At 37.1% G+C, this 24,900-nt stretch overlaps 1 protein-coding gene across 5 annotated transcripts; it reads left to right on the top strand.

The window, feature by feature from the left end:
• Positions 1-115: 115 nt before the first annotated feature.
• LOC147496296 (uncharacterized) lies at positions 116-16,726 on the top strand. 5 transcript variants are annotated; one of them, XM_086559301.1, is made up of 9 exons: positions 116-7,844; positions 13,276-13,391; positions 13,480-13,649; positions 14,001-14,298; positions 14,380-14,484; positions 14,583-14,656; positions 14,945-15,191; positions 16,246-16,324; positions 16,394-16,726. In XM_086559301.1, exons 1-4 carry the CDS (start codon positions 7,684-7,686, stop codon positions 14,265-14,267), a joined length of 714 nt encoding a protein of 237 aa, XP_086415427.1. In that variant the 5' UTR covers positions 116-7,683; the 3' UTR covers positions 14,268-14,298; positions 14,380-14,484; positions 14,583-14,656; positions 14,945-15,191; positions 16,246-16,324; positions 16,394-16,726. The 5 variants fall into 5 exon arrangements, with proteins under 5 accessions (XP_086415427.1, XP_086415430.1, XP_086415429.1 ...); XM_086559302.1 differs by having other exon boundaries at positions 121-2,574; positions 5,282-7,844; positions 16,246-16,726; XM_086559304.1 differs by having other exon boundaries at positions 14,032-14,298; positions 16,246-16,726.
• Positions 16,727-24,900: the final 8,174 nt, after the last annotated feature.

The raw sequence follows: 24,900 nt of genomic DNA, 5'->3' as shown, positions 1-24,900 counted from the left end.
TGTATGTAGTTCTGCCACTTCTCATTATTAGTGTTTCGATATATGGTTAAGATTGGTCAATTCTGTCTAGACTTTAGACATATGGTTAATTAGTTGCAAAAGTGAATGTTGTAAGTGAAATTGGACATCCATAGGCGACTCAGATCATGTGGGACGCTTGGGGCTCATAAGCTTGCAAGCTGTAAGTGAAAGTAAAAGGCAACAATAAACTCAAATGCTAAAATTTAAACTTTGATGATAATTATCATGTGCTTGAGTGATACTTCTGTCTACTAGAATCTCTTCTACCTTTCAATATGGCTTGTTCTGTTGGATTTCCTACTCCATTTTACGAGTTCTTTTTGCTCTGACTCTCTCTTCACTTGAGAGAAACTTAAGGGCAGACTCGTAATCTTATGCTTTTAATTTCTAGTTTTAGAAACACTTATCCTCTCGAGCAGATCTAAATGGTAAGAAGACTAATCCCCCCTCCCGATCAAAGTCATGGATATTTCTTAGTTTGAGCAACCTCCTGCTCCTAGTCAGTTCGTTGGTACACAACAGACTCAAAATGGCGTTGGAAAGGAAGCTCCTTTACTGGTGGAGAAGACGAACTCGAGTTTAAATACAACTGGAACTTCAACTGCAGACACAGTGGTAGTGAGGCAGCAAGCTGGGAAAGAAGCTTATGCAGACAAAGCTTGTGATAGAAGGTCAAGAACTGTTATTATGAGAGATGAAACACCTTCGATTAAGATATCCACCAGATCTGTTGAGAAGGGTATTGAATTCTATAAGTTTGCTTTGGTAGCGCGCTTAGATTTCAAAGCAGTTAACATCACTGATGTGAGGAAAATGGCAACTGATATGTGGAATTTTAAAGTTAAAATTTCACCCTTGGGGAAGGGCTTCTTGGTTTTTAATCTTGAAAATCTGGGTGAATATGAGAAAATTTGATTTGGGGTCAGCTCCTTCGATTCTCAAAATGGACACCAAATTTTTCTGTGGAAAATATAAGAATACAATGGCCTCTGCTTGGATTAAGTTTCCAGGGCTTAGTAAAGCGTATTGATAAGTCGATGTGGTTATGTCCACGGGAAGAACTGTTGGTTCACCTATTCATGTGGACAGGAACACACTAGATAGAGACATGGGATACTACACTAGCGTACTAGTGAATGTTGATATGACCAAAACAATTCCTGACAAAATTTTGGTGGAAGTGGAGAACACTGATATTGAATTTTGGCGAGATGTTTCTGTTGGTAAGTTGCCTAAGTTTTGTAACAATTGCAAAACTGTAGGCCACATTGTGACAGTGTAAATTCTTGAAAAAGGATTTTGAAAAAGAAAAAAGTAATGTTGAACAAGGAGCAGGTTAAGGAACCAGTTCCTAAGGTTAACATGCCTGAGGGCCTGTCAAGGAATCGAAAAACGGAATGGAGAAGAAAGCAGATAGAAGTCGGAATTTGAAATCCAATAGCTACTGTTGAAGCAGTATCTGAGGGTGAAGGGATTGCCGAACAAAATAATACTGTTCAGAATGTTGAAGAGGCTCATGCCACTCCTGAAGAGGTTGTTCCACTGTTTTTGAAGATGCCAACATGGAATTGGTAGAGAATGAGGTTCAAGAAGATCCAGTCATGACAATAGAATGAGGACATGAACAGGAAGAGGAGGGCTCTGTTGGGGATGTGCCAACACTATGAATACTAGCAGCTCCCTTATGTCTCCAGTTTGGCAAGCTTTGATTACAAACAATGCTTTTGGTGTGCTTGAAGGAGAGGTGAGTGTTCTAGAATCTCCAGAATTGGTGCAAGTTAGAGAAGAAACTTATTTGGTCAGGCAAGAAGATGATGAAACAGGCCAGGTTTCTACTCCTACTCAAGAGGGTGTAGTGAGACTTACTGGTAGATCTCCTACTCAAGGGTGTGTGAGTGTTCCTCGACAGGATAAGTCGCCACCAAAAACTCACAAGAGAAAGCAGACAAAAAAAGGGATTGTGTATTTAAAGACCAAGGCCGTAAGAGATTGCTACTCTCCCTGAACTTATGAGGACACTCTTTTGGAATATCAGAAGGGCTAAGAAGTTAATTGCTTTAGACAGAAGAAAGGAACTTGTTGCTGTTAATAAGTCTGACATTTTATGCCTGGCTGAGCCTATGGTGAAACCTAAGCACAAACATATCAGTTCTTTGGGGTTAAATAATTTCTCTCATCATATTATTCATAATGACTCTGCGTCTCATTTTGGAAATCTATGGGTCTTCTATAGAATTGGGATTCAAGTGAGATGTCTGTTCAGCTCTAGCCAGCATATTACTGTTGAGTGATGGTGCTATTATGACTTTTGTTCATGCTAGTTGTAGTGTTGTCAACAGAAGTGGGTTATCAATTCACAGGCACCATGGCCATTGCAGGGAGACTTTAATATTGTTTTGCGGTATGAAGAAAAGAAGGGAGGCAGACCTCCTGCTAGAAGTGCTATGAATGATTTCCTGGAGGTGATCAATAATTGTGAAATGATTGAGAGCCATTATTTGGGACCTGACAAAACCTGGTGTAATAATCAGCAAGGGAGGAATAGAATCTATGGTAAAGTTTTTTTTTTTATCAGCAAAGCAATATTTTATATTAATAATAATGAAGATGTAGTGTGAGAGATTCACACTACTAGAATTACATATAAATGCTACCCCTCAACCACAGACTCTCATCTAAAAATGAGGTCCTCCAATTTCAAACCTCTAACACTAGGTAAGAAAGACGCCCATGCCCACATTAGTGTTTTACATTTGACAATAAGCTGTTGGACATCTCTAGACTCATCATCGAAAGTTTGATGATAGCGTTCCAACCATATGGGCCATGTAACTGCGTGAGCTATAACCTTTGCCAGTATCCGACCAGCAGTGGAGATTCTACCGTCTGGCTTGCAGTTGAACTGCCCCATCAGACCTTGTGATGCGTCACCATGACACTTAAGAGAATGCATGAAATAATCCAGACAGATGCTTCTTTAATAGTGCTTGGGAGGTTGGAATTACAAAGTGGGGTGTAGGTTGGGGGTCGATCATTCACCTATTGCTGGTGGTTGTGTCAAGGTACCTAAGCCAGTAAACATTCCTTTTAGATTTAATAAATGTTGGTTAAGGCATGAAGGATTCATGGAGTTAGTAAAAAACAATTGGAACCAGAACTTATGGGGTGCACCGCTCTATGTGGTGAATCAAAAGCTTAAAAGACTTAAACAAGACCGAAAGAAGTGGAACTTTGAGGTGTTTGGGAATGGCGGACAATAACATAAGGAAGGGATAGAGAGACTTAACTGAAGCTAGCAAAAAATGCGGAGGATAATGAAGACTGGGAGCAAGAAGTTATGCAGAAAGAGGTTCAACTCAGTGAGGTTTTGAAGGATAGGAGTCTATGATGCAGCAAAAATGTAAAGGAACATGGTATGGTGAAGGAGAGAGGAATAGTGCATTCTTCCAATGCCTATATAAGATAATACAAAGTGCAGCTCTATTCTCTGAAGTACACACTGAAGAGGATCAAATAGTAGTGGAACAAGAGGATATTAAGAAGTATACAATGGATTTTTTTGACAAAAGATTTCAGTATAAGGAAGGACATATTGATGATACACTTGTGGACCTGGTGCCTAGCTTGGTAACTGAGGACGATAATGTGTTGTTGACTGCGATTCCTTCTTCCGTGGAAATTGAGCATGCTGTGTTTGCAATGAGTCAAGGAAGTTCTCATGGACCAGATAGCTTCCAAGGGTTTTTTTACCAGCATTGTTGGAGCGTAATAAAGCGGATGTTGTTAGAGCAGTGAGATCTTTCTTTGTGGAGGGAGAGTTACCTTCTGAGCTTAATTCTCATTTCATCACTTTAATCCCGAAGGACAAAGGTGCGACTAGGATTTCTAGATTCAGACCAATTTGCATGGGGAACTTTCTCATGAAAATTCTGTCTAAACTCTAAAGTGATGCAAATCAGGCTCAATGTGATCATCGACAAGCTGGTGTAAAAGGAACAAGCTGGGTTCATTCATGGTAGATGTATACAGTCTAACATAAAGCTTGCTTCAGAGATGGCAAATGAGCTTAAGTAGAAAAGATATGGCGGTAATGTGGCTATTAAGATAGACATCTCGCAAGCATATGTCACTTTAAATTGGGATTTCTTGTAGATGGTCATGGGGAAGTTTGGCTTCTCTTAGCGTTGGATAAACTGGGTTATGACTATTGTCAATACTCTGCTAAACTTTTGGTACTAATTAATGGAGGTCCATGTGGATATTTTGAAACTGGTAGGGGGTTGAGACAGGGAGATCCTTTTCCCCATTGTTTGCTCTAGCTGAGGATGTTTTAAGCAGACAGTTAAATTATCTAAAGGACAATGGATATACCAAGGCAATGGTTAAAGTAAAGAAGACTTTGGGGACTGGTCACTTATTATTTGCAGATGACATTTTTGTCTTTGCAAAATGAGATATAAGGGGTATAAGGTATATCAAGGAGTTGTTTGAGAAGTATGAGATATTGAGATGTCTTCTGGGCAATGTGTTAGTCAAGACAAAAACAGGCTATTACAGTGGTTAGAAGATATGTGATTCAGCAAGAATTGGCAATTAAAGTAGGTAGCTTTCCAGAGACTTATTTGGGAGTTCCTATTGTGCAAGGGAGGGTAACCAGATTTGTGAACTGCGTATTAGACAGGATCAAGAAGAGGCTTACAAGCTGGTCAGGGAAGTTGCTTTCGTTTCAAGATTGAGCTACTCTTATCAAATCGGGGTTATGTAGTAGCCCCATCTACGATATGGCTATTTACAAATGGCCAAAGGGATTATACGAGAGGCGGAAACACTTATGAGAAACTACTTGTGGTCTGGAGACAACTTGTAGTAAGAAAATCATTGTTAGTTGGGAAAACTGTTGTAAGCCACTAAATTGAAGGGGGTCTTGGCCTAAGGAGAATGAGAGAAGCTAACCAGAGCATGCTCAGGAAATTGGCTTGGCAGGTGCTCACAGGGAAAGATGAATTCTCTAACTTTATGAGAAACAAGTTTTTCAACAAAAGGGCAGATATGATTAAATTTTATAAACCTTCATCCATATGGAGGGGTATAAAATGGACACTGAAAAAGATAAAGCCTAACTCTCAGTGGGTGGTGGGTAATGGCAAATGTATCGACCAATGGAGGGATAATTAGTTGGGTAATTTTTCACCTAAGCAAGTGTTAAACTTATATGATACTGTACTTAAAAGTTGCATTGATGAAGTTAGTCATTTTTTAGTGAATGGCCAGTGGAGACCTCCTGATAACTTCAAAGAGCTGCTGCACGAGCATGGGATTTGCATAGAAGTCATGAACAGACCAGTAGTTGAAGGGGAAGACACAATGGTGTGGTGTCCAGATCATAAAGGGGACTTCTCAACAGGTTCGGCCTTTGAATTGATAAAAAAAAAGAAGGACAAGGTAACATGGCACAAGTTAGTGTGGAAGAGCTGTATTCACCCGAAGACTTCTGGTACAACATGGAAGTTAATGAGTAATTGTGCACAGGAGAGAGTCCCAGAGGATAGGAGTGTCCCTCGCTACCAGATGTGTTTTTTTGCAAAGGAAGTTCTGAAAATCTACATCATTTGTTATGGGAATGTCCAGTTGCAAAGCTGTTGTGGAGGTGGGTGGCAAGCAAGTTCAGAGTTAGATATTTTCAGAGTCTGCAGGGTGCGTTGACACGTGCAGAAACAAAGTCCTTTGATCAAGGACTTATGGCAAACTGCTATTGTTGGGGGAGTCGTGAGTTTGTGGTTGCATGGGAATATGGTGTTTTTTTAAGGCAACAATCTCAATCTCCAGTTCTGTAAGAGATATGTCAGAAGGCAAGTTTCTTGTGTAGGGCACTTAACGAAGAAGTACACGAGACATACATATAAGGACATTCGAAGTACATGGGGAACCCAGGTCTAGCTGGTTGGGGTTCTACCTTTAGGAACAATGAGGGCGCATTTCTTATAACTTGCACTAAAGGGTTGGGCGTAGCTACTAATTATAGAGCATAATGCTTTGTTATCGTAGAAAGTGTTGAGATTTCTATAGATAATGGCTTTATGGATACTTGGATTGAATCTGATTTTGAAGTTGCTATCTCTGATTTTGCTATTGGGAGTGTGCCTTGGGAGTTCAAGAATAGATGGAAATGGTGCCTTAATAGATTATATGTTCTTTTGTTGTCACACATGCTTCGAGAAGCAAATTTTGCAGCTGACATAGTTGCAAAGCGTAGCACTAGTCTTGCTACAGGTGTTATGGAATTGTATGAACGGAAACCCCCATGGTTGTATAAATGGGAGGCCCTTGAGCGAATTTATTTTAGATTTGATATCTGAGTGTCTTTGGACAGTCAGATTACCTGTAATTTATCTTAATACCAATATATATACACAACTTATTTAGCAAAAAAAAAGCTTGAATTGTTATGTAGTGATGTTTTGGTCGGGCGTTTGATGTAGATCGTGTGGCTGAAATAGGGCGGTCAATGGATTGGTTTGGGTTGGATTATGGAAAATCCGAACCCGAACCGATAAGAAAATTTGGAATCCGAAACCGAACCAAACCGATAAGAAAATTGGGAACCCGAAACCGAACCGAACTGATATATTACAACCGGAAACTGTAACGATCCGAAAACTATAAAATCAATTAAATCCTAAATTAAATCAATTAATTTCAGCCACATAATTGATAAACATATACAAAATTAATTATAAATATTATTAAAATGCCATCTTATCAGTTCGGGTTCATATTGGTTCGGTCGAGGACAAACCCAAAACCAAACCAATATCTTATCGGTTCGGTTCGGTTTCGGGTCGGTGGAGAGAAAACCAAATTACCAAAACCCAAACTATTTTTTATCAGTTTGGTTCGGATCGGTTATCGGGTTATCGAAACCCATTGACAGCCCTAGGCTGAAAGCTACATGGAGTTATGTAACAAAAAGAAAATCTCTCATAAGAGTTGATAAGTTTGTTTTGTTGGTATTGGATTAATGTATTTAAGTTTTTATTAGGAGTAATTATAGTTCTAGTTTATTGTGTCTTGAGTTATTGTGGTCCATTAGAGTTTGTGTTTTCTACAAACTATTTAAAGGGGCTTGTGATGGAAAGAGGAAGACAGTTTTTGGATTGAATGAAAATTGAGTGTCTTTTTCTGTAAGTGTTTTGTGCTTTGTTTATTCTAGTGAGCAAGTATAAAACAAGTGAAGATTCAACAAAAGAGTCTCTTGTTTGTCTCTTTCTTTATGTGAATTTCAGGTCCTCTCTTGCACAGGGAGTAGTGGTTCACACTCCATTCTTTCCTATTCGCTCTACACTAGTTGGTATCGGAGCTAGGTTGCTTTCTTAGTGAAGATGGCCCCAAAGAGAGCTCCAACTTCTAATGGAGTACAAATGCATAAAGAATATGCACGATTAGAGGCAAAAGTTGATGATAGATTTGGAGCCATTATGGAACGATTAGAAGCTTTGCAGCTTCAACAAGTGCATCCACTTCCCCAAACCAACCTTCCAAACCGTTCATGTCATGAAAATCAACCCCAAGTCAGAAGGCAAAACCCATCTCCTTTTCCACAACGGTTTGAAGAAGAAAATTTTGAAGATGAAGAAGAGTTGATGGAAAATCCTTTTGCTGAATATGGTAGAAGGAGACGTATTTATGCTGAACCTCAATGCCTACATGTCCAGGAGAGAGTATTCAAAAGTCGATGGGATGCAGGCATCGAAGTTGAGATTCTTGAGTTTCATGGCGCATTGCAACCTGAGGAGTTCATTGATTGGCTTGCTAATGTTGAAGAGGTAATTGATTCAATCAAGTGTTTTACATTCATTCAATCAATCAAGTATTTTGCATTAATTCTAATGCAAGCTCACACATAGATGTATTCAATCAAGTGTTTTGCATTCATTCTAATGCAAATTCACACGTAGATGCATTCAATCAAGTGTTTTGCATTCATTCTAATGCAAACTCACACGTAGATGCATTCAATCAAGTGTTTTGCATTCATTCCAATGCAAGCTCACACGTAGATGTATTCAATCAAGTGTTTTGCATTCATTCAATCAATCAAGTATTTTGTATTCATTCCAATACAAGATCAAGTGTAGATGCATTCACACTACGTGAAAACAATATTTTTTTGACACCAAGGCCGAGCAAGAATTGACGGTTAGTACCTGTGAATAAATTATTTGACGGGTTTTGTAGGAATTGACAGTAAGTAACCATTAAGAAATTGGGAAAAAAAATTGGACGGTCCAAAGAAGTCAAATTATTTTCCACGAATTTCCAACCATCGAGCGTGAACCCTTTTCCCCACTTCTTAAACTGGTACCCAAAAAAAGCTGTCTTACGCCCCACCAGTGCATCTCAATACTCAAAGTCTATGGAGTATGAGTATGGAACCATGAATATTTGAACTCAGACCCAATTCATCAAGACAAATTTTCTCACTTTCTCTTCTTTTTCACTGAAACCCCTACCGCTTTTTCTCCACCAACAGCTTGAATGACTTCTTCTCTCTAGAACATCAAGCCCCTTTCTCTACAATATATTCAACCAACGTTGGTAAAAACCTTTCTTTGTCTAAAACACTTTCCTTTCTCATATTTTCTAGTTAAAGCCCTAACTTTATAAGTTTGTGGATTTTTGCTGATGTGTTGGAGCGAGCTTTGCAATATTTTCAGTTGATTTGGATCTTTTAAAGGTTCAATATCTTTTTTATTGTTTTAAATAAATTCTTTGCATTGAGAAACAATATGCGTCTTGTTTATAAATTAGTATTGTTCATTCTTCTATTATCATCTCTGTCTTAACTAGCAGTATATCGTATAAAGCTGGATTTTTTTTTCATTGTAATACATTGTATAAAGCTGTTTTAACTATTATCATCTCTGTGTAAATTATTGTTATAGAAAGTTGTGATATTTTGTTGTTCACTTCTATTGCTGTCCTTTATTTGACTGCACTTCTTCTTGGTTGTTGTGTTGGTTTTCATGTGAGGGTGTTGTCCATTAATTTTGTAAGTTTGTATTGTTTCTCTATGGAGGATGGCTCCATTGATAGTCACTTTTTCGATCTTGACTGGTAGTAACACTCTCAATAGAGAGTCAAACTTTGTGGTTTTGATGTATAACCCAATTAGTTAGGAGGAATCATCTTTTTTATTTCTAAAGAGAGATGGTTGTCATCACAGAATGGTAATTTGAGCTTGGCTCTATCTTTTCTGTGGATGATCATGTCTCCCCCTAGTGCCTGTGTGTTAGAGAAGCCTCTCTTGTAGACACTATTGAACTAAGAGACATTATAACGTGACGATTAGTAAGGTGGGTAAGTAAGGTCGGTCGTAGCCTCATATGGTTTTATATGTTTGACTTACGATTAGATACTTGTTAGCTTGCAATTGATAATTCGTGAATAGTGGACCTGTGATTGCTGAAGTACAAAAACAGAATTATTTATGATTTATAAGGGACAAAATCACCTCTCTGCACCTCTTAAATATGTTATTTTTTAAGTCTTAATTGATAATTTTTAGTTTGATTGTTTAATACAAAACTATATATAAGAAGCTTTTGTCCTCATTTTGTGTTTTTTATTTGCGCATTGTATATGTAGTTGGTCTGTGCTTTATATTCACATTCGGTTCGGTGGCATAGAGAACTAGTAGTCTAGTACATTTACCTAAGTTGATCTGCCAATTTTTTCAGCGCAATTGAATGATGTGGGATGTGCTAATATAAGAATTGTAATCTTAGTCTCTTAGTAAGGTAGTCTCTCAATTGGAAGAACATACAACAACTTGTACGTGTAGTCTCTCAAACTCTCAATATGTGAGAACTGAATTACTCCATTTCTGGGCTTCGAGTTGTTTAACACACCTTGTGTTAAAGCTGGGGTACTAGGCGCACGACAATGTGGTCATTGTTGCATATCTTCTAGCTTGGCAGTGTCATGGATTCTTACTACTATGTGCACAACATGTTTTACTGTAAAATGATGCATAATTCTTTCTTTTGTGCAAATGTTTTTGAAAGCATATTAAATGGATGGTACAAGTTTAATTAACTTGTCTTCATGATATAATATCACTTGCTTGAGTATAGAATACATATATATGCGTGCATAATACTAAAAGTCACACTTTTTCATTAATATGCTACCTTATTAGGTTAATAGTTTATTTGTTTGATAAAGATGTCTATGATGCTGCCAATTAGCAAGGCATGGATGAAGTTGCCGACATTGTCCACTGAATTTATCGAAGGTGCTCGACCATTCATTAAATTTACACAAGATAGTTTGGGGAAAGAAGTTGATTGGTATGCAATGCCGTAACCTAGAGAAGAGATCAGCTGAAGATATTTTTTTCTATTTGATTACAAAGGGTATGATAACCTCTTATACATTGTGGGTGCAACATGGAGAGCCTTTTTCTAGAAATGATGTAAATGTTATTGGTGCTAGTGCTAGTACCTCGACTATTGTCAATGATGAAATTATATTCCCAAGGATGGTGGACATGGTGAATGATACATTTGGACGTAGTCGTCCAAATGATTTAGAGGCATGCCTGGATGAAGTTGATGATAATGATGATGCTCGTGATATTAATATTTTAGAAGATGATATTCAAAGTAATTTACCTGAGGGTAGTTGATACAAAAAATTAATAGAGGATGCATTACTGCCATTATATCCTTTGTGTCATGGCGTGGACACGAAGTTGTTAGCGCTACAATTGAGTTGTTGAGCATGAAGGCTAAACATAGGTGGTCCGACAATAGTTTCACAAATATGTTGGAATTTTTGAAGAGGATTCTACCAGATAACAATACGGTGCCCGTGAAAACATCAGGGCTAAAAAAATGATAAAGTCATTGCGTATGAAGTGTGAGGTTATCCATGCTTGCCCAAATGATTGTATTTTGTATTGGAAGGGCAATGTGGATAGAAATACGTGTCCCATTTGCCGTGTAAGCAAATGGAAACCAGTCGAAAAGTCCAAGCCAAGGGTTAAACCTATTCCACAGAAGAAGCTTAGGTACTTTCCTATAACTGAAAGGTTGCAGAAAATGTATAGCGTGCCATGGCTTGCAAAAAATATGACTTGGCATGCAAACTCAGTTGAAAACTCAAGTGATATGCGTCATCCAGTAGATTCTTCTTTCTGGAAATCAGTTAACTATCGGCCGATTTTTTTGGTGAGAAACGAAATGTTCGATTAGGACTAGCTACTGATGGATTTAATCCTTTTGGTAACAATAACAGTGTTCATAGTACTTGGCTTGTGATGATAGTACCTTATAACCTTCCTCCATCTTTGTGCATGCGCAAATAGTTTGTAATGCTGACGCTACTCATTTCGGGTCCAAGTAGTCCAGGAGATGATATTGATGTTTACTTGTAGCCACTTATTGAAGAACTCAGGAACTTGTGGTTGAAGGGGGCTGATACATATGATTTGTACAGTAAAAAGATGTTCAACATGAAAGCAATTTTATTGTGGACTATTAACAATTTTCCTGCATTGGGCCATCTTTTAGGGTGCAAGACTACTGGAAGGTATGCTTGCCCTGTTTGTAGTGAAGGGATAGATTCGAGATGGTTAAAACATGGGAAGAAATTTGTGTACATGGGGTGTAGAAAGTTTCTAAAAGACAAAAATCATCCTTTTAGAACTCAGAAATCCCAATTTCATAGAAAGGAAGAACATGACGAGCATCCTCGTTGTTTGAGTGGTTCAGTAGTGAAACTGAAAATGAGTCAAATTCCGACTATATATGGTAAGGTGAATGGTAAGAAGAGGAAGAGGTCCACAAGAGAGCTGAAATTGACTGCTTGGTCAAAGGATTCTATCTTCTTTAAATTACCATATTGGGAGGTACTCACTTATTTTGTCCTTTTTTTTTTTTTTTTTTTTTTTTTTCTATATAGTATTACTATAATTCTGTATTCCATCTTGCTTATGATGTTGCTTGCTATAGTTCCTTCCTATTCGTCACAATCTAGATGTGATGCACGTGGAGAAAAATGTAGCAGAAAACCTCCTTGCCTTGATCATGGACGCTCCCAAATCTAAGGATGGGATGGAAGCCCGTAAAGACCTAAAGGCTATGAAGATAAAAAAAAACTGTGGCAAGTGGAAAAGGATGGGGAGTTATCATATCCTAAGGCACATTTTTGTCTTTCCCGTTCAAAGAGAGAAATTATATGCAGAACTTTGCACCAATTGAAAGTTCCAATTGGATATAGCGGAAATTGGAAACACAATGTGAGCTTGAGTGATTTTCAGTTGAAGAGCCTAAAGTCACATGATTACATTCCTTGGCTGAGAAAGCAACTTGAGAAAGAAGAGATGTCCAGGTTCAAGAGGCTTGCTAATGGTCCATCCTTTTCTGCCAAGTCATATAAATCCTTTTCAATAAATGGCTATGTGTTTTCTACATACGATTCAGAAGTAAATATGACAACTGGAAATAGTGGAGTCTCAATGAAGGCATTTACCAACTTCAGGGCAAGTGCAAAGGACAAAAACTTAGTGGAAGACGAAGCCACTTATTATGGAGTCGTCAAGCAGATACTTGAGTTAGATTACCATGACTTTAAGGAATAGTTTTCTTTTGTGAATGGGTGCGTATTGAAGATAAAAGAAATGGTTGTTATGTTGATTCAGATACGAACTTGGTTTTTGTAAGTCTAGAGAGGTGGAAAAGAAACTCAAATGAAGATGATGACCCATTTATTCTTGCTTCCGAAGCTGCTCAAGTTTTCTACTGTAAGGATCTTAGTAGAGATAGTTGGCATGTTGTCTTGCATGCTCCTAAGAGATTGAACCATGATGTGGATACTTATGAAGACCCCTTAGTCTTTGAAGCAATGGAAAACTTAGATGGTTCAGCTGCTTTAATGGGTGACATTATGGAAGACGATGGAGTTTTGTAGAGAGTGAAACCGAAGTTAGATTAGGGTGCATGTTATGTACGTACTTGTTTTTTTTATGTTTGTTTGTTGGTTTTGGTATTTCTACTTGTGCATTTCTTTTGTTCTATTTTTTGCTATCAGGAGGTGAAAAGTGCCTAGATCATGTTTTAGATTTTGGATGATACTTAATTTTGTACAAGTCCAACTTTTAGGAATATATTTAATCTTGAATGGTATGATCTTTTGTCATCCTAGGTTAGAATTTTACTAACATACCTGGAATTTCATGATTTCATTATTTAGTTTGGATTCAATCATGTCACAAAGCGGATCTGATCATGAAAGTGACTATGAAGAAAACGACTCACAGCTCGAAGAAAATGAGTCACAACATGAAGAAAGCGAGCCCGAACCTACAGGTGATAATATGATCATTATTTGTTTCATAATTGATGTCGTTTCATAATTGTATTTCTTGTAATCTCATGAATTTATCTAAATGTTTAGGTCCAAAAAAGCAAGTTCAATTCAATAGTAAGGGGCAACCTGTTGGTCCTGGTTCTGCAAAATTTGTCTCTTTTATTGGTAGAATGGCTAGAATGCATTGTCCACCTACTTATGCTGATTGTCCCATTGTGCCGGAAACAATCAAGAAACACTTGTGGAAAACCGTCATAGTAAGTACGACATACTCTGTTGTTTGAATTTCTCTGGAATGGTTTTAGATGTTTGCTGTCTTTGGATGGAGTGATGTACCTTCTTCAGCAAGTACACTGATGCTATTAAGGCTATCAAGGCAATGGTATGATGCCCTCAGGCTAATGCTATGTGAGGTCTGTGTTCCGTGAGACCAGCAAGGCCGCTGATCTCAAAAAGCCCTTGGTTTAGGATAGCAAGGGCTGTTGTTTGCATTGTCATTGTCCTTGAGCGGCCCATCAACATTCAACACAATCTGACTCATTCAATTCTCACTTTTTCATATAAAGTTTAATTTTATTTTCACTTTTCATTATGGTATCATATTTAAGGATGAATATGATCTGTCACTTGATCGTGAAGCTGGTATTTTGCTAAAAGCCAACATATCTTGGAAGGGTTGGAAATATAGACTTTGTAAGGTATATGATAAATTTGAAACGAATGTTGCGCGTATGGAAACCTTAAACATACCAAAGCGTACAAAGAAAGAAGATTGGGAAAAATTTATTGAAATTTGCTCGACGGATGACGAGAAAATAAAGCGAGAAAAAGGCAAGTTGTCTAGGGAACATATGAAGTTGCCACACATTTGGTAGACACGGATGCGCTAGGATTGAAGATGAACTGGTATATTCTATTTTTCGCTAATATCTTCTAGATTCACTGCAATACTATTTTATGCTTATTGGGTTTGTGTATTCGTTTTAGATTAAGAAAAGTCCTGATGGTATCGTCACAAGAACACAACTATTTGTGGCTACACATACAAGTAAGGATGGGTCATGTCCTTTTCCTGCTGTGAAGCCTTCTCTAGTAAGATTTACATTTTAGTGTTCTTTAAACTTTACTTTATGATGAAGCAATCATTTGAATTCTAGATTGGTGTGTATGACTTTCATTTTTGTTTTTAGGATGAAATCAAACGGCTTGTGAGCCTGGACCCTACTTGGGAAACAAAGATTTAGATAATGATGTTATGGCAAAGGTGTGCTTGATCTATTGTTATTTATTTTTTGATTTGCATTGCCTAATGAATAACCACTCGATACATATTGTTGAAAAGTGCCTTAAATGTCATAGTATTGGTCCAGAAAAGTATTGGAGTACAAGTGTGTACAATTGTTTCTAGAAATCAAATGCTACATGCATAAACTCTTCATATAAATTAAAGTGTAACTAGCTAAAAAAACAAGAGTTAACTATTTTTCTTTGTTGCCTTCCTTTCCTAGTACTAGTATTATTGAATGATTGTGTTCATTTTCCCTTTGATTAGGTTTATGGCCGTGATGGAAAGGGTCGAGTTAGACGACTAGGAACTGGTGTTCACAAAGACTGTTATACATGCCGTTGCTCCTTATAAGAAAATTGCAGAAGAAGAAAAGAGAAAACGTGAAATTACAGATGAAATTGTCAGACTAGTGATGCAACGTCTTGATGAAGAGTCGACCGCACGTAAGATCCTTGAGGAAAAAATGGAGGTTTATGTGCATGATCATTCGGAGCTCGGAAGTACTTCTCAGGTACTTAAATAAAGTTGGAAGACTGGACAAAATCTTGATCTATATGTTGGTTATGAAGTTATTCAGTTTAAGTGTGCTACTTCTTCCTTTTGAAATATGATTGTTTGTTGGTAAGAATCTTGATCTATGGTTAGGAACTCATCGCACCGCACTAAATCATATAACCAACAAAAAGGTAATAGCTTAAACTCACATATTTTCTCCTGGTTTGAAACACCTTTTTTCAGCAAAGCACGTCCTCTAGAACTTTACAAACTTCTAGTGACAAAGAAGTTACGTACTGTATAAGAAGTAAACGGTGGTAAAAGCAATATCAGGAATACCCATTTCTTCCAATCCAGTTCCAGTCATGATTAGAATCTTATCTAGTAAGTTACTTAAAGTTTAATTATGCTATTTCAATCAATCTACTCGACATTTTTTTTCTTCGGTGTATACAAGTTTGTTTTGAAGGATGTGATTGTGGGGAGTTTTCTCAGTTTTGAGTTGTGCTGTGCATGCCTAGAGTTTTTGTGTTGATGGGATTTTGTTTAAGTGGATACTGATCACTAGCTTGGATTAATTTATTATTTTTTCCTTTTTCTTGAAATGAAGTGATAATATTTTTTAGTATATGAGATAGAAGTGTATAACAAGTTTGGGGAAATCAACTCCTTTCGGTTGCAATGCGGGAAGCATATGTTCACTGTTTGTTGCTATATGGGATTTGGTGGGATGTGTCATGTTACTCCATCTTTACTCCCTCATTAGTGACAATGATAAGTTGGAAGGGAGCGGAGAGTTCCATTTGAATTACTTCTAGCTGACTCGTGAAGTTGAAAAGAGTCAGGACGAGGGTTTTCAGATACCTCCACCTGCTATGTGAATTATGCTATGTCACGTCATAGTCTATGTCATAGGCCATAGGCTTGGTGTTTGCTTCATAGGTTGCAATGATTGTATTGGCATGATGTCTAGCGTTACTAGCCACATGTTAGATGACTTTCAATAAAATCACAAATGTTGATAGTTTGTTGTGTGCATTTGTACTTAGATTATACTTTTCATGTTGCAGGCAAGACAATCGCCACATGTTTCACCATTCACGCATTGTCTTTTGAAGAACTTCAGAAAAAGAACTGTTTCACTTGGAAGTATGTCTAGTGATATTATATCTATTGATTCATATAGCATAACAATAGATGACATCTTTGATTGTACAGCGGAGTTGTATGTTGGGGAAGGAACACTTGCTGATATTTCAATTGGAGATACAATCACATGGCCCAAGACTTTTGTCGAGTCAATTTGATGTGTATTGGTTTGCTTTCTTTATCCACTTTAGCTCATTTTGTATATGTTATTAACATGAAGATGGGTATATATGGAGTATTGGAAAATATACATGTATGTAATGAAACGTGAAATATTTTGGGGTTTTGAAGAATGAAGTGTCGAAGATGCTTGTATAAAGACTATGAAAAAAACTCTTGTACTGATACTTGAATTGCATTCTAGTAATATTTTGAGAAATGGAAGTGTATGTTTTGATTGTAGTGTTATTTGATTAGGTACTTATTGTATCTGGATGAATGTATTTGGGTTGGCAATATTTGTTTTTTGCAGGTGCAACGAATATATATAGCCATTTTTTATTTTTGCAACATATTCTTTCCAAAAAAAAAAAAAAATGTGTGCCCAGAAAATTGACGGCTTAAAACTGTCAAGAACAAATTGACAATTCTAAAAGCACTAGACTCACGCCAAGAAACAACAAAAAAAAAATCCAATTTCAAAATAAATTTGGGCGTAATTGACAGGTGAAAAGAACAACTTTGACAAACCTCACCCGTCAATAATATTAAAAATAAATGACAGTTTGGAAACGTCAATATTAATTTGGCTATTTGACTGGCATTGACCGTCAAAAAAAATACCACGGTGAAAAACTTGACGGGCATAATGACAGTTGATATTCGTTAAGAAAAGAATTTTTTGATGAGTTCTGCTCGTCAAAAAAGTGTTGTTTTGATGTAGTGTCAATTAAGTGTTTTACATTCATTCTAATGCAAACTCGCTTGTAGATGCGTTCATTTAATCAATCAAGTGTTCTGCATTCATTCTAATACAAGCTCACATGTAGATGTATTCAATCAAGTGTTTTGCATTAATTCAATCAATCAAGTATTTTTCATTCAATCTAATGCAAGCTCACACGTAGATGCATCAATCAAGTGTTTTGCATTCATTCTAATGCAAGCTCGTTGCAGATTCAAACAATCAAGTGTTTTGCATTCATTCAATGAGTAAAGTGTTTTGCATTCATTCTATTGCAAGCTCATAAGTAGATGCATTCAATCAAGTGTTTTGCATTCATTCCAATGCAAGCTCACACACAGATGCTTTCAATCAAGTGTTTTGCATTCATTCTAATGCAAGCTCACACGTACATGCATTCAATCAAATGTTTTGCATTCATTCTAATGCAGGCTCGCTAGTAGATGTGTTCATTCAATCAATCTAGTGTTTTGCATTCATTCTAATGCAAGCTCACACGTAGATGTATTCAATCAAATATTTTACATTCATTCTAATACGAGAACACACGTAGATGCATTCAAACAAATGTTTTGTATTCTTTCTAATGGAGACTTGTTGTAGATGCATTCATTCAATCAATCAAGTCTTTTGCATTCATTTTAATGCAAGCTCACACGTAGATGTATTCAATCAAGTGTTTTGCATTCATTCCAATGATATCTCACACATAGATGCATTCAATCAAGTGTTTCAATTTCAATCAATCAATCAATCAAGTGTTTTGCATTCATTCCAATGGAAGCTCACTCGTAGATGCATTCAATCAAGTGTTTTACATTCATTCTAATGCAAAAACGCTTGTAGAATCGTTCGTTTAATCAATCAAGTGTTTTGCATTCATTCTAATGCAAGGTCACATGTAGATGCATTCAATCAAGTGTTTTGCATTCATTCAATCAATCAAGTGTTGTGCATTCATTCTAATGCAAGCTCACACGTGGATGCATTCAATTAAGTGTTTTGCATTCATTATAATGCAAGCTAACACGTAGATGTTTTCAATTAAGTGTTTTCCATTCATTCTATCAATCAAGTGTTTTGCATCCATTCTAATGCAAGTTCACACGTAGGTGCATTCAATCAAGTGTTTTGCATTCATTCTAACGTAAGCTCACACGTATATGCATTCAATCAAGTGTTTTGCATTCATTCTAATGCAAGCTAACACGAATATGTTTTTAATTAAATGTTTTGCATTCATTCAATAAATCAAGTGTGTTGCATTCATTCTAATGCAAGCTCACATGTAGATGCATTCAATCAAGTGTTTTGCATTTATTTTAATGCAAGCTCAAACGTAGATGCATTCAATCAACTGTTTTCCATTCATTTTAATGCAAGCTCGCTTGTTGATGCGTTCATTCAATCAATCAAACGTTTTGCATTAATTCTAATGCAAGCTCACACTTATGCTTGTCCTCAAGGTATGAAGAGGTAAGGAAAGAGATTACCATAGAAACAAAAGCAAAAACGGCGATAGACCTGTATTCTGTTCTTCATAATGAAAATATGCTACCCCCAAATAAGTTTGGGGTGTGAGTTGTTTGATATAGAACGAGAAATACATGGTTTATTATACTAGGGATATCTACTATAAAATCTTTTTGGGTTTTTGTATTTTCTTGAAAACTTATATAAAATGCATGAAGAAAATGGAAAATTTTGGCATGATGTTTCTGTTTTACCTTCTTCTAATAAACCAAATTCCATAAGAAAAACAAAATAAAACACACAGATAATATTAAACATAAAGTTAAACTTATACTACGTCATACACGTGAAAAAAAAACATAAAAATAAATAGATCCAACTATACGGACACTAGGAATCCTAGTCAGAATTCGTGCGTGACTCGTCTCGACGTCTAGAAGATCCTTCTCCTTGCTGACGTTGAGGCCTGGCATGTCTATCACTACGCGGGAGCGCGTCTCTGATGCTCTGTAGTGTTCTAGTGACACTGTGCTAAAAACGTTGCTGCTCTTGCTGGAAGGTCCGCTGCTCTTTTTTAAGGGTATGCTGTTCCGCTCTGATATTCCGCTATTCCGCTATGATGTTTCCCTGAGTTTCCCTGATTTGGTGGAGATATGAGTGCAAAATCCTCTGGCCTCCATGGAGGAAGTGAATTCTGTCCATGGGCTGAGTGAACTGTTGAGTGGCATCTTCAGCGAAGTAATCCACCTTCTCAGTCGGGCGTGCTTGCTCAGCGGGTCTAACTTCAAGTGGAAGTTATGACTTCTAGACGTAGTGGGCATAGATAGGACCTGTGGTAGCGTCCTTGACCTACACTAGGGCGTCTGTGGCTTGGAGCCCCCAGTGCTGCATGATCTTGGGGACCAGCACTGGTAGAGGGGCAGACGTCTTCTTTGGTTTGCAGAGCTGCTTGAAGATAAAGGAAACGATACAAAAACTGTTCTTTTACTCTTGAAGAATCCATAAAATATGAAGCATCGCCTTACCTATATCCGAAGGCTTGGCCAAGCCTAGCAGGTTGTATGCTGTCCACTGAGATACTGCTAGCTGGTTCCTTCGTAGCGAACTCTGATAAGCATAGTGAGACTTGGGGTTTTTGAAAACTTGAGTCAATCCCAACCATATGGCTGGATTACTCTCTTAGACCGAGCATAATGCACTAGGGGATAACACATTTAAACTTTATAAACAAAATTATTATGAGGTTGAAGACTAGGGCAAGTTGGTGTTTGACAATTCAAACACCAGCCTTCTCTCTTAACTCGTCTCTTACGTGCGTATAAACTCTTACCTAAACCAGGAATGATTTTCGGTATATGTGTCCATATCTTAAGCTGCAGTTCTCTAGGAAGTGCTTGCACATGATCATTGAAACTGATCCATCTAGTCTTGCTAGGTGGAGGGTTTTTGTTTGCTACAGAAGACATTTTTGAAATTTTTTCAGAAACGAGAGAGATTAAAAGGGGAAAAGATTTAAACGAGAGGAGAAGGATTTTTAAGAAAGGAAAATTTTGAAATTTTTTGAGTCTTTTAACGTTAGATTCTCGAGACAAAATAGAGAGGTGGAGGCAAAAAGATAGAATTAAACAGAGAATAGTATCACTTTGGGTTACTTTATTTATTTAATTCTCGTTTGGAGACGCCTCGTTTTTTCATTTTTATTTTTTATTTTTTATTTTTTTGGGTTTGTTTTCTCATTCAAAATATATCTCTATCCATATAGAGGTTTTTGCCAAGAAGATAAAATTATACGCTAATCTGGTATCATTTTGGTTACTCCGGATGTATATCTTTCATTTTTTTTTATATCTTCTGGTTTTGAAAACTATGGAGAGATGTTTTAAGAAACTTGATAAACGGTCATTTAGGTTTTGTATTCTTAAAAGTCCAAAGTCCGAAGTCCAAAGTCCAAAGTCCGTAAACGTCCGTTTAGTCAAGTTACCTTACTCACGTCGGTTTGTAGGATAGGTCGAGTAAGGGATCGTCCATACCTTAGGGCTCGGCAAGGTTCACAACTGGATTTACAGCTTTTAGTGAGTAGGATTTTAGGTTATTTCTCAAGTTTAATTAAACTAACGGTAATGCAAGTAACATAAAATAATAACGATTGATTTTTATGTAAAATAAACAGGGATAAAGATACAGGAGAAGGGTTAACCGTACTCATGAATAAATCAGTTTCAACAGTTAGAGTACCATATCACTACATCTCTAATCCATTTCGAGTTCATAGACAAACCCGAGACGACATCGAGTATCGATCCCTAGTGAGATGCAAGCATCTTTGAGCTCATCTCACTAGCATAAGGAGTTGAACTAATATTCCATCTCTATAATATCATTTAAGCTCCTTTTTTATTCTACATCAGCTGGACAAATCAGAGAGCTAATGGCTACCATAGGGTCTCGCGCGAGACATTTTGGGTCTTTTGCGAAACTGTTCTGGGGCATCAACACCCCAAACTTGGACAGTCTTAATCATTTTGGGACCGGATGCATAATATACACCTAATTCCTAAGTAGTGATTTAGGAACATTAAAGTGTCAATCTGGATCCTCACATGAGCATCATTAACCATCCCCCTTGGGAGGGTTTTAGCTCATGGTCATGATGGATGGATTGATCTTATTGTATACATTAAACAAGTAAATAAAGAACAGGAATTTAACTTGGAAAGAAATGAATCTTATTAAAGTAAAAGACTTACAGTACTTGATGCTGGAATAAAACTACTGGAAGAAAAATGCAATATAACGGAAGGAAACTAATGCAAGAATGTAAAGCTAAAACTAAGGTCTAAAAAAAGGAAAAGTCCCCTTCTCATATATATAGCCCCTTCACGTGAAGCCTCCATTTATTTGTTTTGTTTTTCTTCACTTTGCAACAATCTAAACTTTGTATTACAAAGTTTGTCTTTACTTGCTTTAATTTGTTTTTATTTTTTTCTTCATTTGCAACATCAAATCATGCATGGATTTTTCTTTTGTCTTTTTCCCATTTGCAAGGTGGCACATAAATGTCTTGCCACTTGTCGATGTATGCTGACACATCATATCTTGCGGGCCTGCAGAGTGGGTCCACGTGTTGTGTCCAGTGGCGTGCGGCTCTGATTTTGGCGTTTTTACAACTTTCTGTCTTTGCGTAGAGCTCGTCGCCCTGGTCGTTCTGGTAGTTCACTTTCTGAACTCGACGTCCAGGTTTGAAAGATGTGAGCTTCGAAAGTTTGTTGCTTCTTTACTCGTGGACCCGTTCTGCACTGGTTTTGTCCTTTTGGAATCTTCGACTCTAGTCAGGCTATGTTGGCTTCACTGGGGCTGAGAGTGGGAAGACTTTGACTATGCATAATATTCTCGTACTTTGATGCATGTTTTATCATCATATTCATGTTAATTGCGAAAATCTGCAAAAGGACGAAAATATAATTATTTCATGATTATTAAACACATAATTAACCAAAATCCTATGTCTCTACGGGGTTTAATATTACAGTTTTGGGTACTTATCACACCACCCCCAAACAACACTTTGCTTGTCCTCAAGCAAAGAAGAGACATTAAAACGATAACTGGCCAAAATTGTGCTGTCCTAAACTAAATCTCATTTCGCAGAGTGCCGTTGTATTGACCGTATGCAACAAGGCCTTGAACCACTAGGAATTCCCTAGTGGACAAGTTATAGCCTCGTGAGAGTTTTCTAGAGAAGATACTCACAAACTTCATCTATACTACAACGACTCAGTAACAAAGGCTTGTTCCCTTAATTAATCTCAGATATCTATACATCTCACTAGTGGGGGAAACAAGGATTTAATTCTTTTGAAATTCAAGTTAATATACATACAATAATCAAAACATCTATATATGATCATGCATGCAGTGATCTTTACAATGAAATGTACGAGTAGGGCCGATTCTAGATCCTTTGGATAGCGTTCTTAAGTAGGTTCTCACAAGTATGTGTCGAAACACAAATTCTCTCATATTTTTCCACTCAAGTTTTGCTAACTCCAGTGTGCAGTGGGCACACGTTTCCTCACATACTCAATGACAGTCAGAGGAGCCGAGGTCGACAATTCACATCTACTACTTATTATCAGACTACTCTACTCCTAATTGAGCTAAAAGTCTTTATTAGGTGTTATGGGGCTTAGGTGGTAGTGTAGAAGAAAATGGAATGGAAAATTCAAAAATGATAAGTATGAGAGAATAAGGTCTTCGAGATATTTATACTAGAGAAATCCTTATTTTCTTTCCTGCTTCTAACATGAGTTTCCATACTTGGATTTTTTAAGCTTTTGTATTTCCTTTTGATTTGATTTTGGGGGAAATTCTAATTTTGATTTTTTTTTGAATTTTTTGGAAACATATTTCTATTTGTATTTTTCTTTTCTTCTAAAGCAGGTAATTGATTTTGATTTGTGACAAGTTTTTCTCTTCATTTTTCCGCACTTCATCCTATTTCTCATACTCATCATCTAGGTGGGCTTATTTATTTGTGGTTAATAGATGGGTAATGAATTTTTGGTGAAATAGAAAGGGTTAATGAAAGGTTTAGTGGGGCGACTAGCGGTAATTTTTTTTTACATGTGTGAATTTTTGGCTATATCGATCCAACGAAGGCCTAAATTCTCACCTAGGATTCGGGTAGTGATCAAGTACATAGACGTGTGAACTTCTCTATTCGGAAAAACTACTCCTCTGAGTCATTACTCACATATCACACATTTTGAGGCTATTTAGTTAGATTCTCATAGGATATGGAAATTAAGTTGTCTAACCGTGGGTCCCAGAGACTTACTGCTATGTACATTTAATGATAGTTAGTGTATGAATGCTCATGAAAAGATGTAAAAACTTTTGCATACGTATTAACTTAGGTTTTTAAGAATAAGTCCTAATTCTAATGCTAGGGTGAGATTTCTAAATATTTTTCATCACAGAAAAAGAAATGAGACTTTGTCACTAAATACGCTTATTTAGACATAGAATAAAACTATATACAACTATGAATGCTTAATTTTTGCGAAAGTTTCTAACCACCCCCAAATAGACGGACGCTGTGTCCTCAAAGCATCAAGAGGAAGAAAGAATATACCTGATAGGCTTGAGCAAAAATAAAGTTGATATCTTCAATAGAAAATTATGATAACACCACATATAGTATACAACACCAAAGGGAAAGGACACTGTTAGGTTATTTTTTTTTCACATCAAAAAGTAAAACAACAAATATGTACATCAACTTACATTGCCTTAATCATGAATTAGGGGTATGTCCATTCTGGCTTCATCTTTATCGAAATGCCATTCCTTTGCGTCACGCCAGTTTATTATGCTCTCCCAGACTTCGCTCCACTTCCTATTTCTTGAAGTGTCCAGATGAGCTATCATATCTTCGTCATTAGGGAAACAATGAACGTTCCTCAGGTACCTCGAAGGGCACCGACGCCAGACCCGAAATCGCAAAGAACCAATTATCCTGATCGTCGGACACATAGAATCTACTCGTACCCAGTCATGAAAAGTGGCCACAAACTGTGGGAAGAATGTCCTCATTATCCGGCAAGGATAGTTGCAAACATCAGATGCCTTATATTGTCGAATGGTGAATCCTGAAGGTGTACCCCTGGGTTCGTAATGGGAATTTGATGGAGCTCAGAGATGATTGCCATAGTCAATTCGCGCTCGCATCAGTTTGCACGTACAAATAATTGCCCGTTTTGGAAATAACCGTGTGCATAGAATAGCAGGACCAATTCTCTGGAATAAAGTGCCTCCTTATGATGTAATAGAGGGAACCATCCTCGACGTAAAATTTCAGTATCAAAATATGGGTGAAATAGACCGCTCTGGAAAGTTTCCATAAAATTTTGCTTGAGCACGAAAATTCAAGTGAGGGCCATTAATGAGGGAAGGAATGGAGTGGTGAAGATAATTTAGTGAAAAAGGGAAGACTGGATTTGAGAGGTGTCTAGTCTTTCCATAAATAGGCACCAATCCGAAGATGCAGAAAATAAAGATCGAGGTGTCACAGGGTAGTTAGACCACGTGTATCTTCTAAAACAATTCTATCAAGGTCCTTGTATTAAAGATCATTTAAAATCAAATCCCTGAGACTGTGAATCAAACGTGGAAAGAGATAGAATATACGAGAGAAGGT

Source organism: Coptis chinensis, chromosome 5 (genome assembly GCF_015680905.1).
Source record: "Coptis chinensis isolate HL-2020 chromosome 5, ASM1568090v1, whole genome shotgun sequence".
NCBI lineage: Eukaryota > Viridiplantae > Streptophyta > Magnoliopsida > Ranunculales > Ranunculaceae > Coptis > Coptis chinensis.
This window is presented reverse-complemented; position numbering and strand designations above follow the sequence as displayed.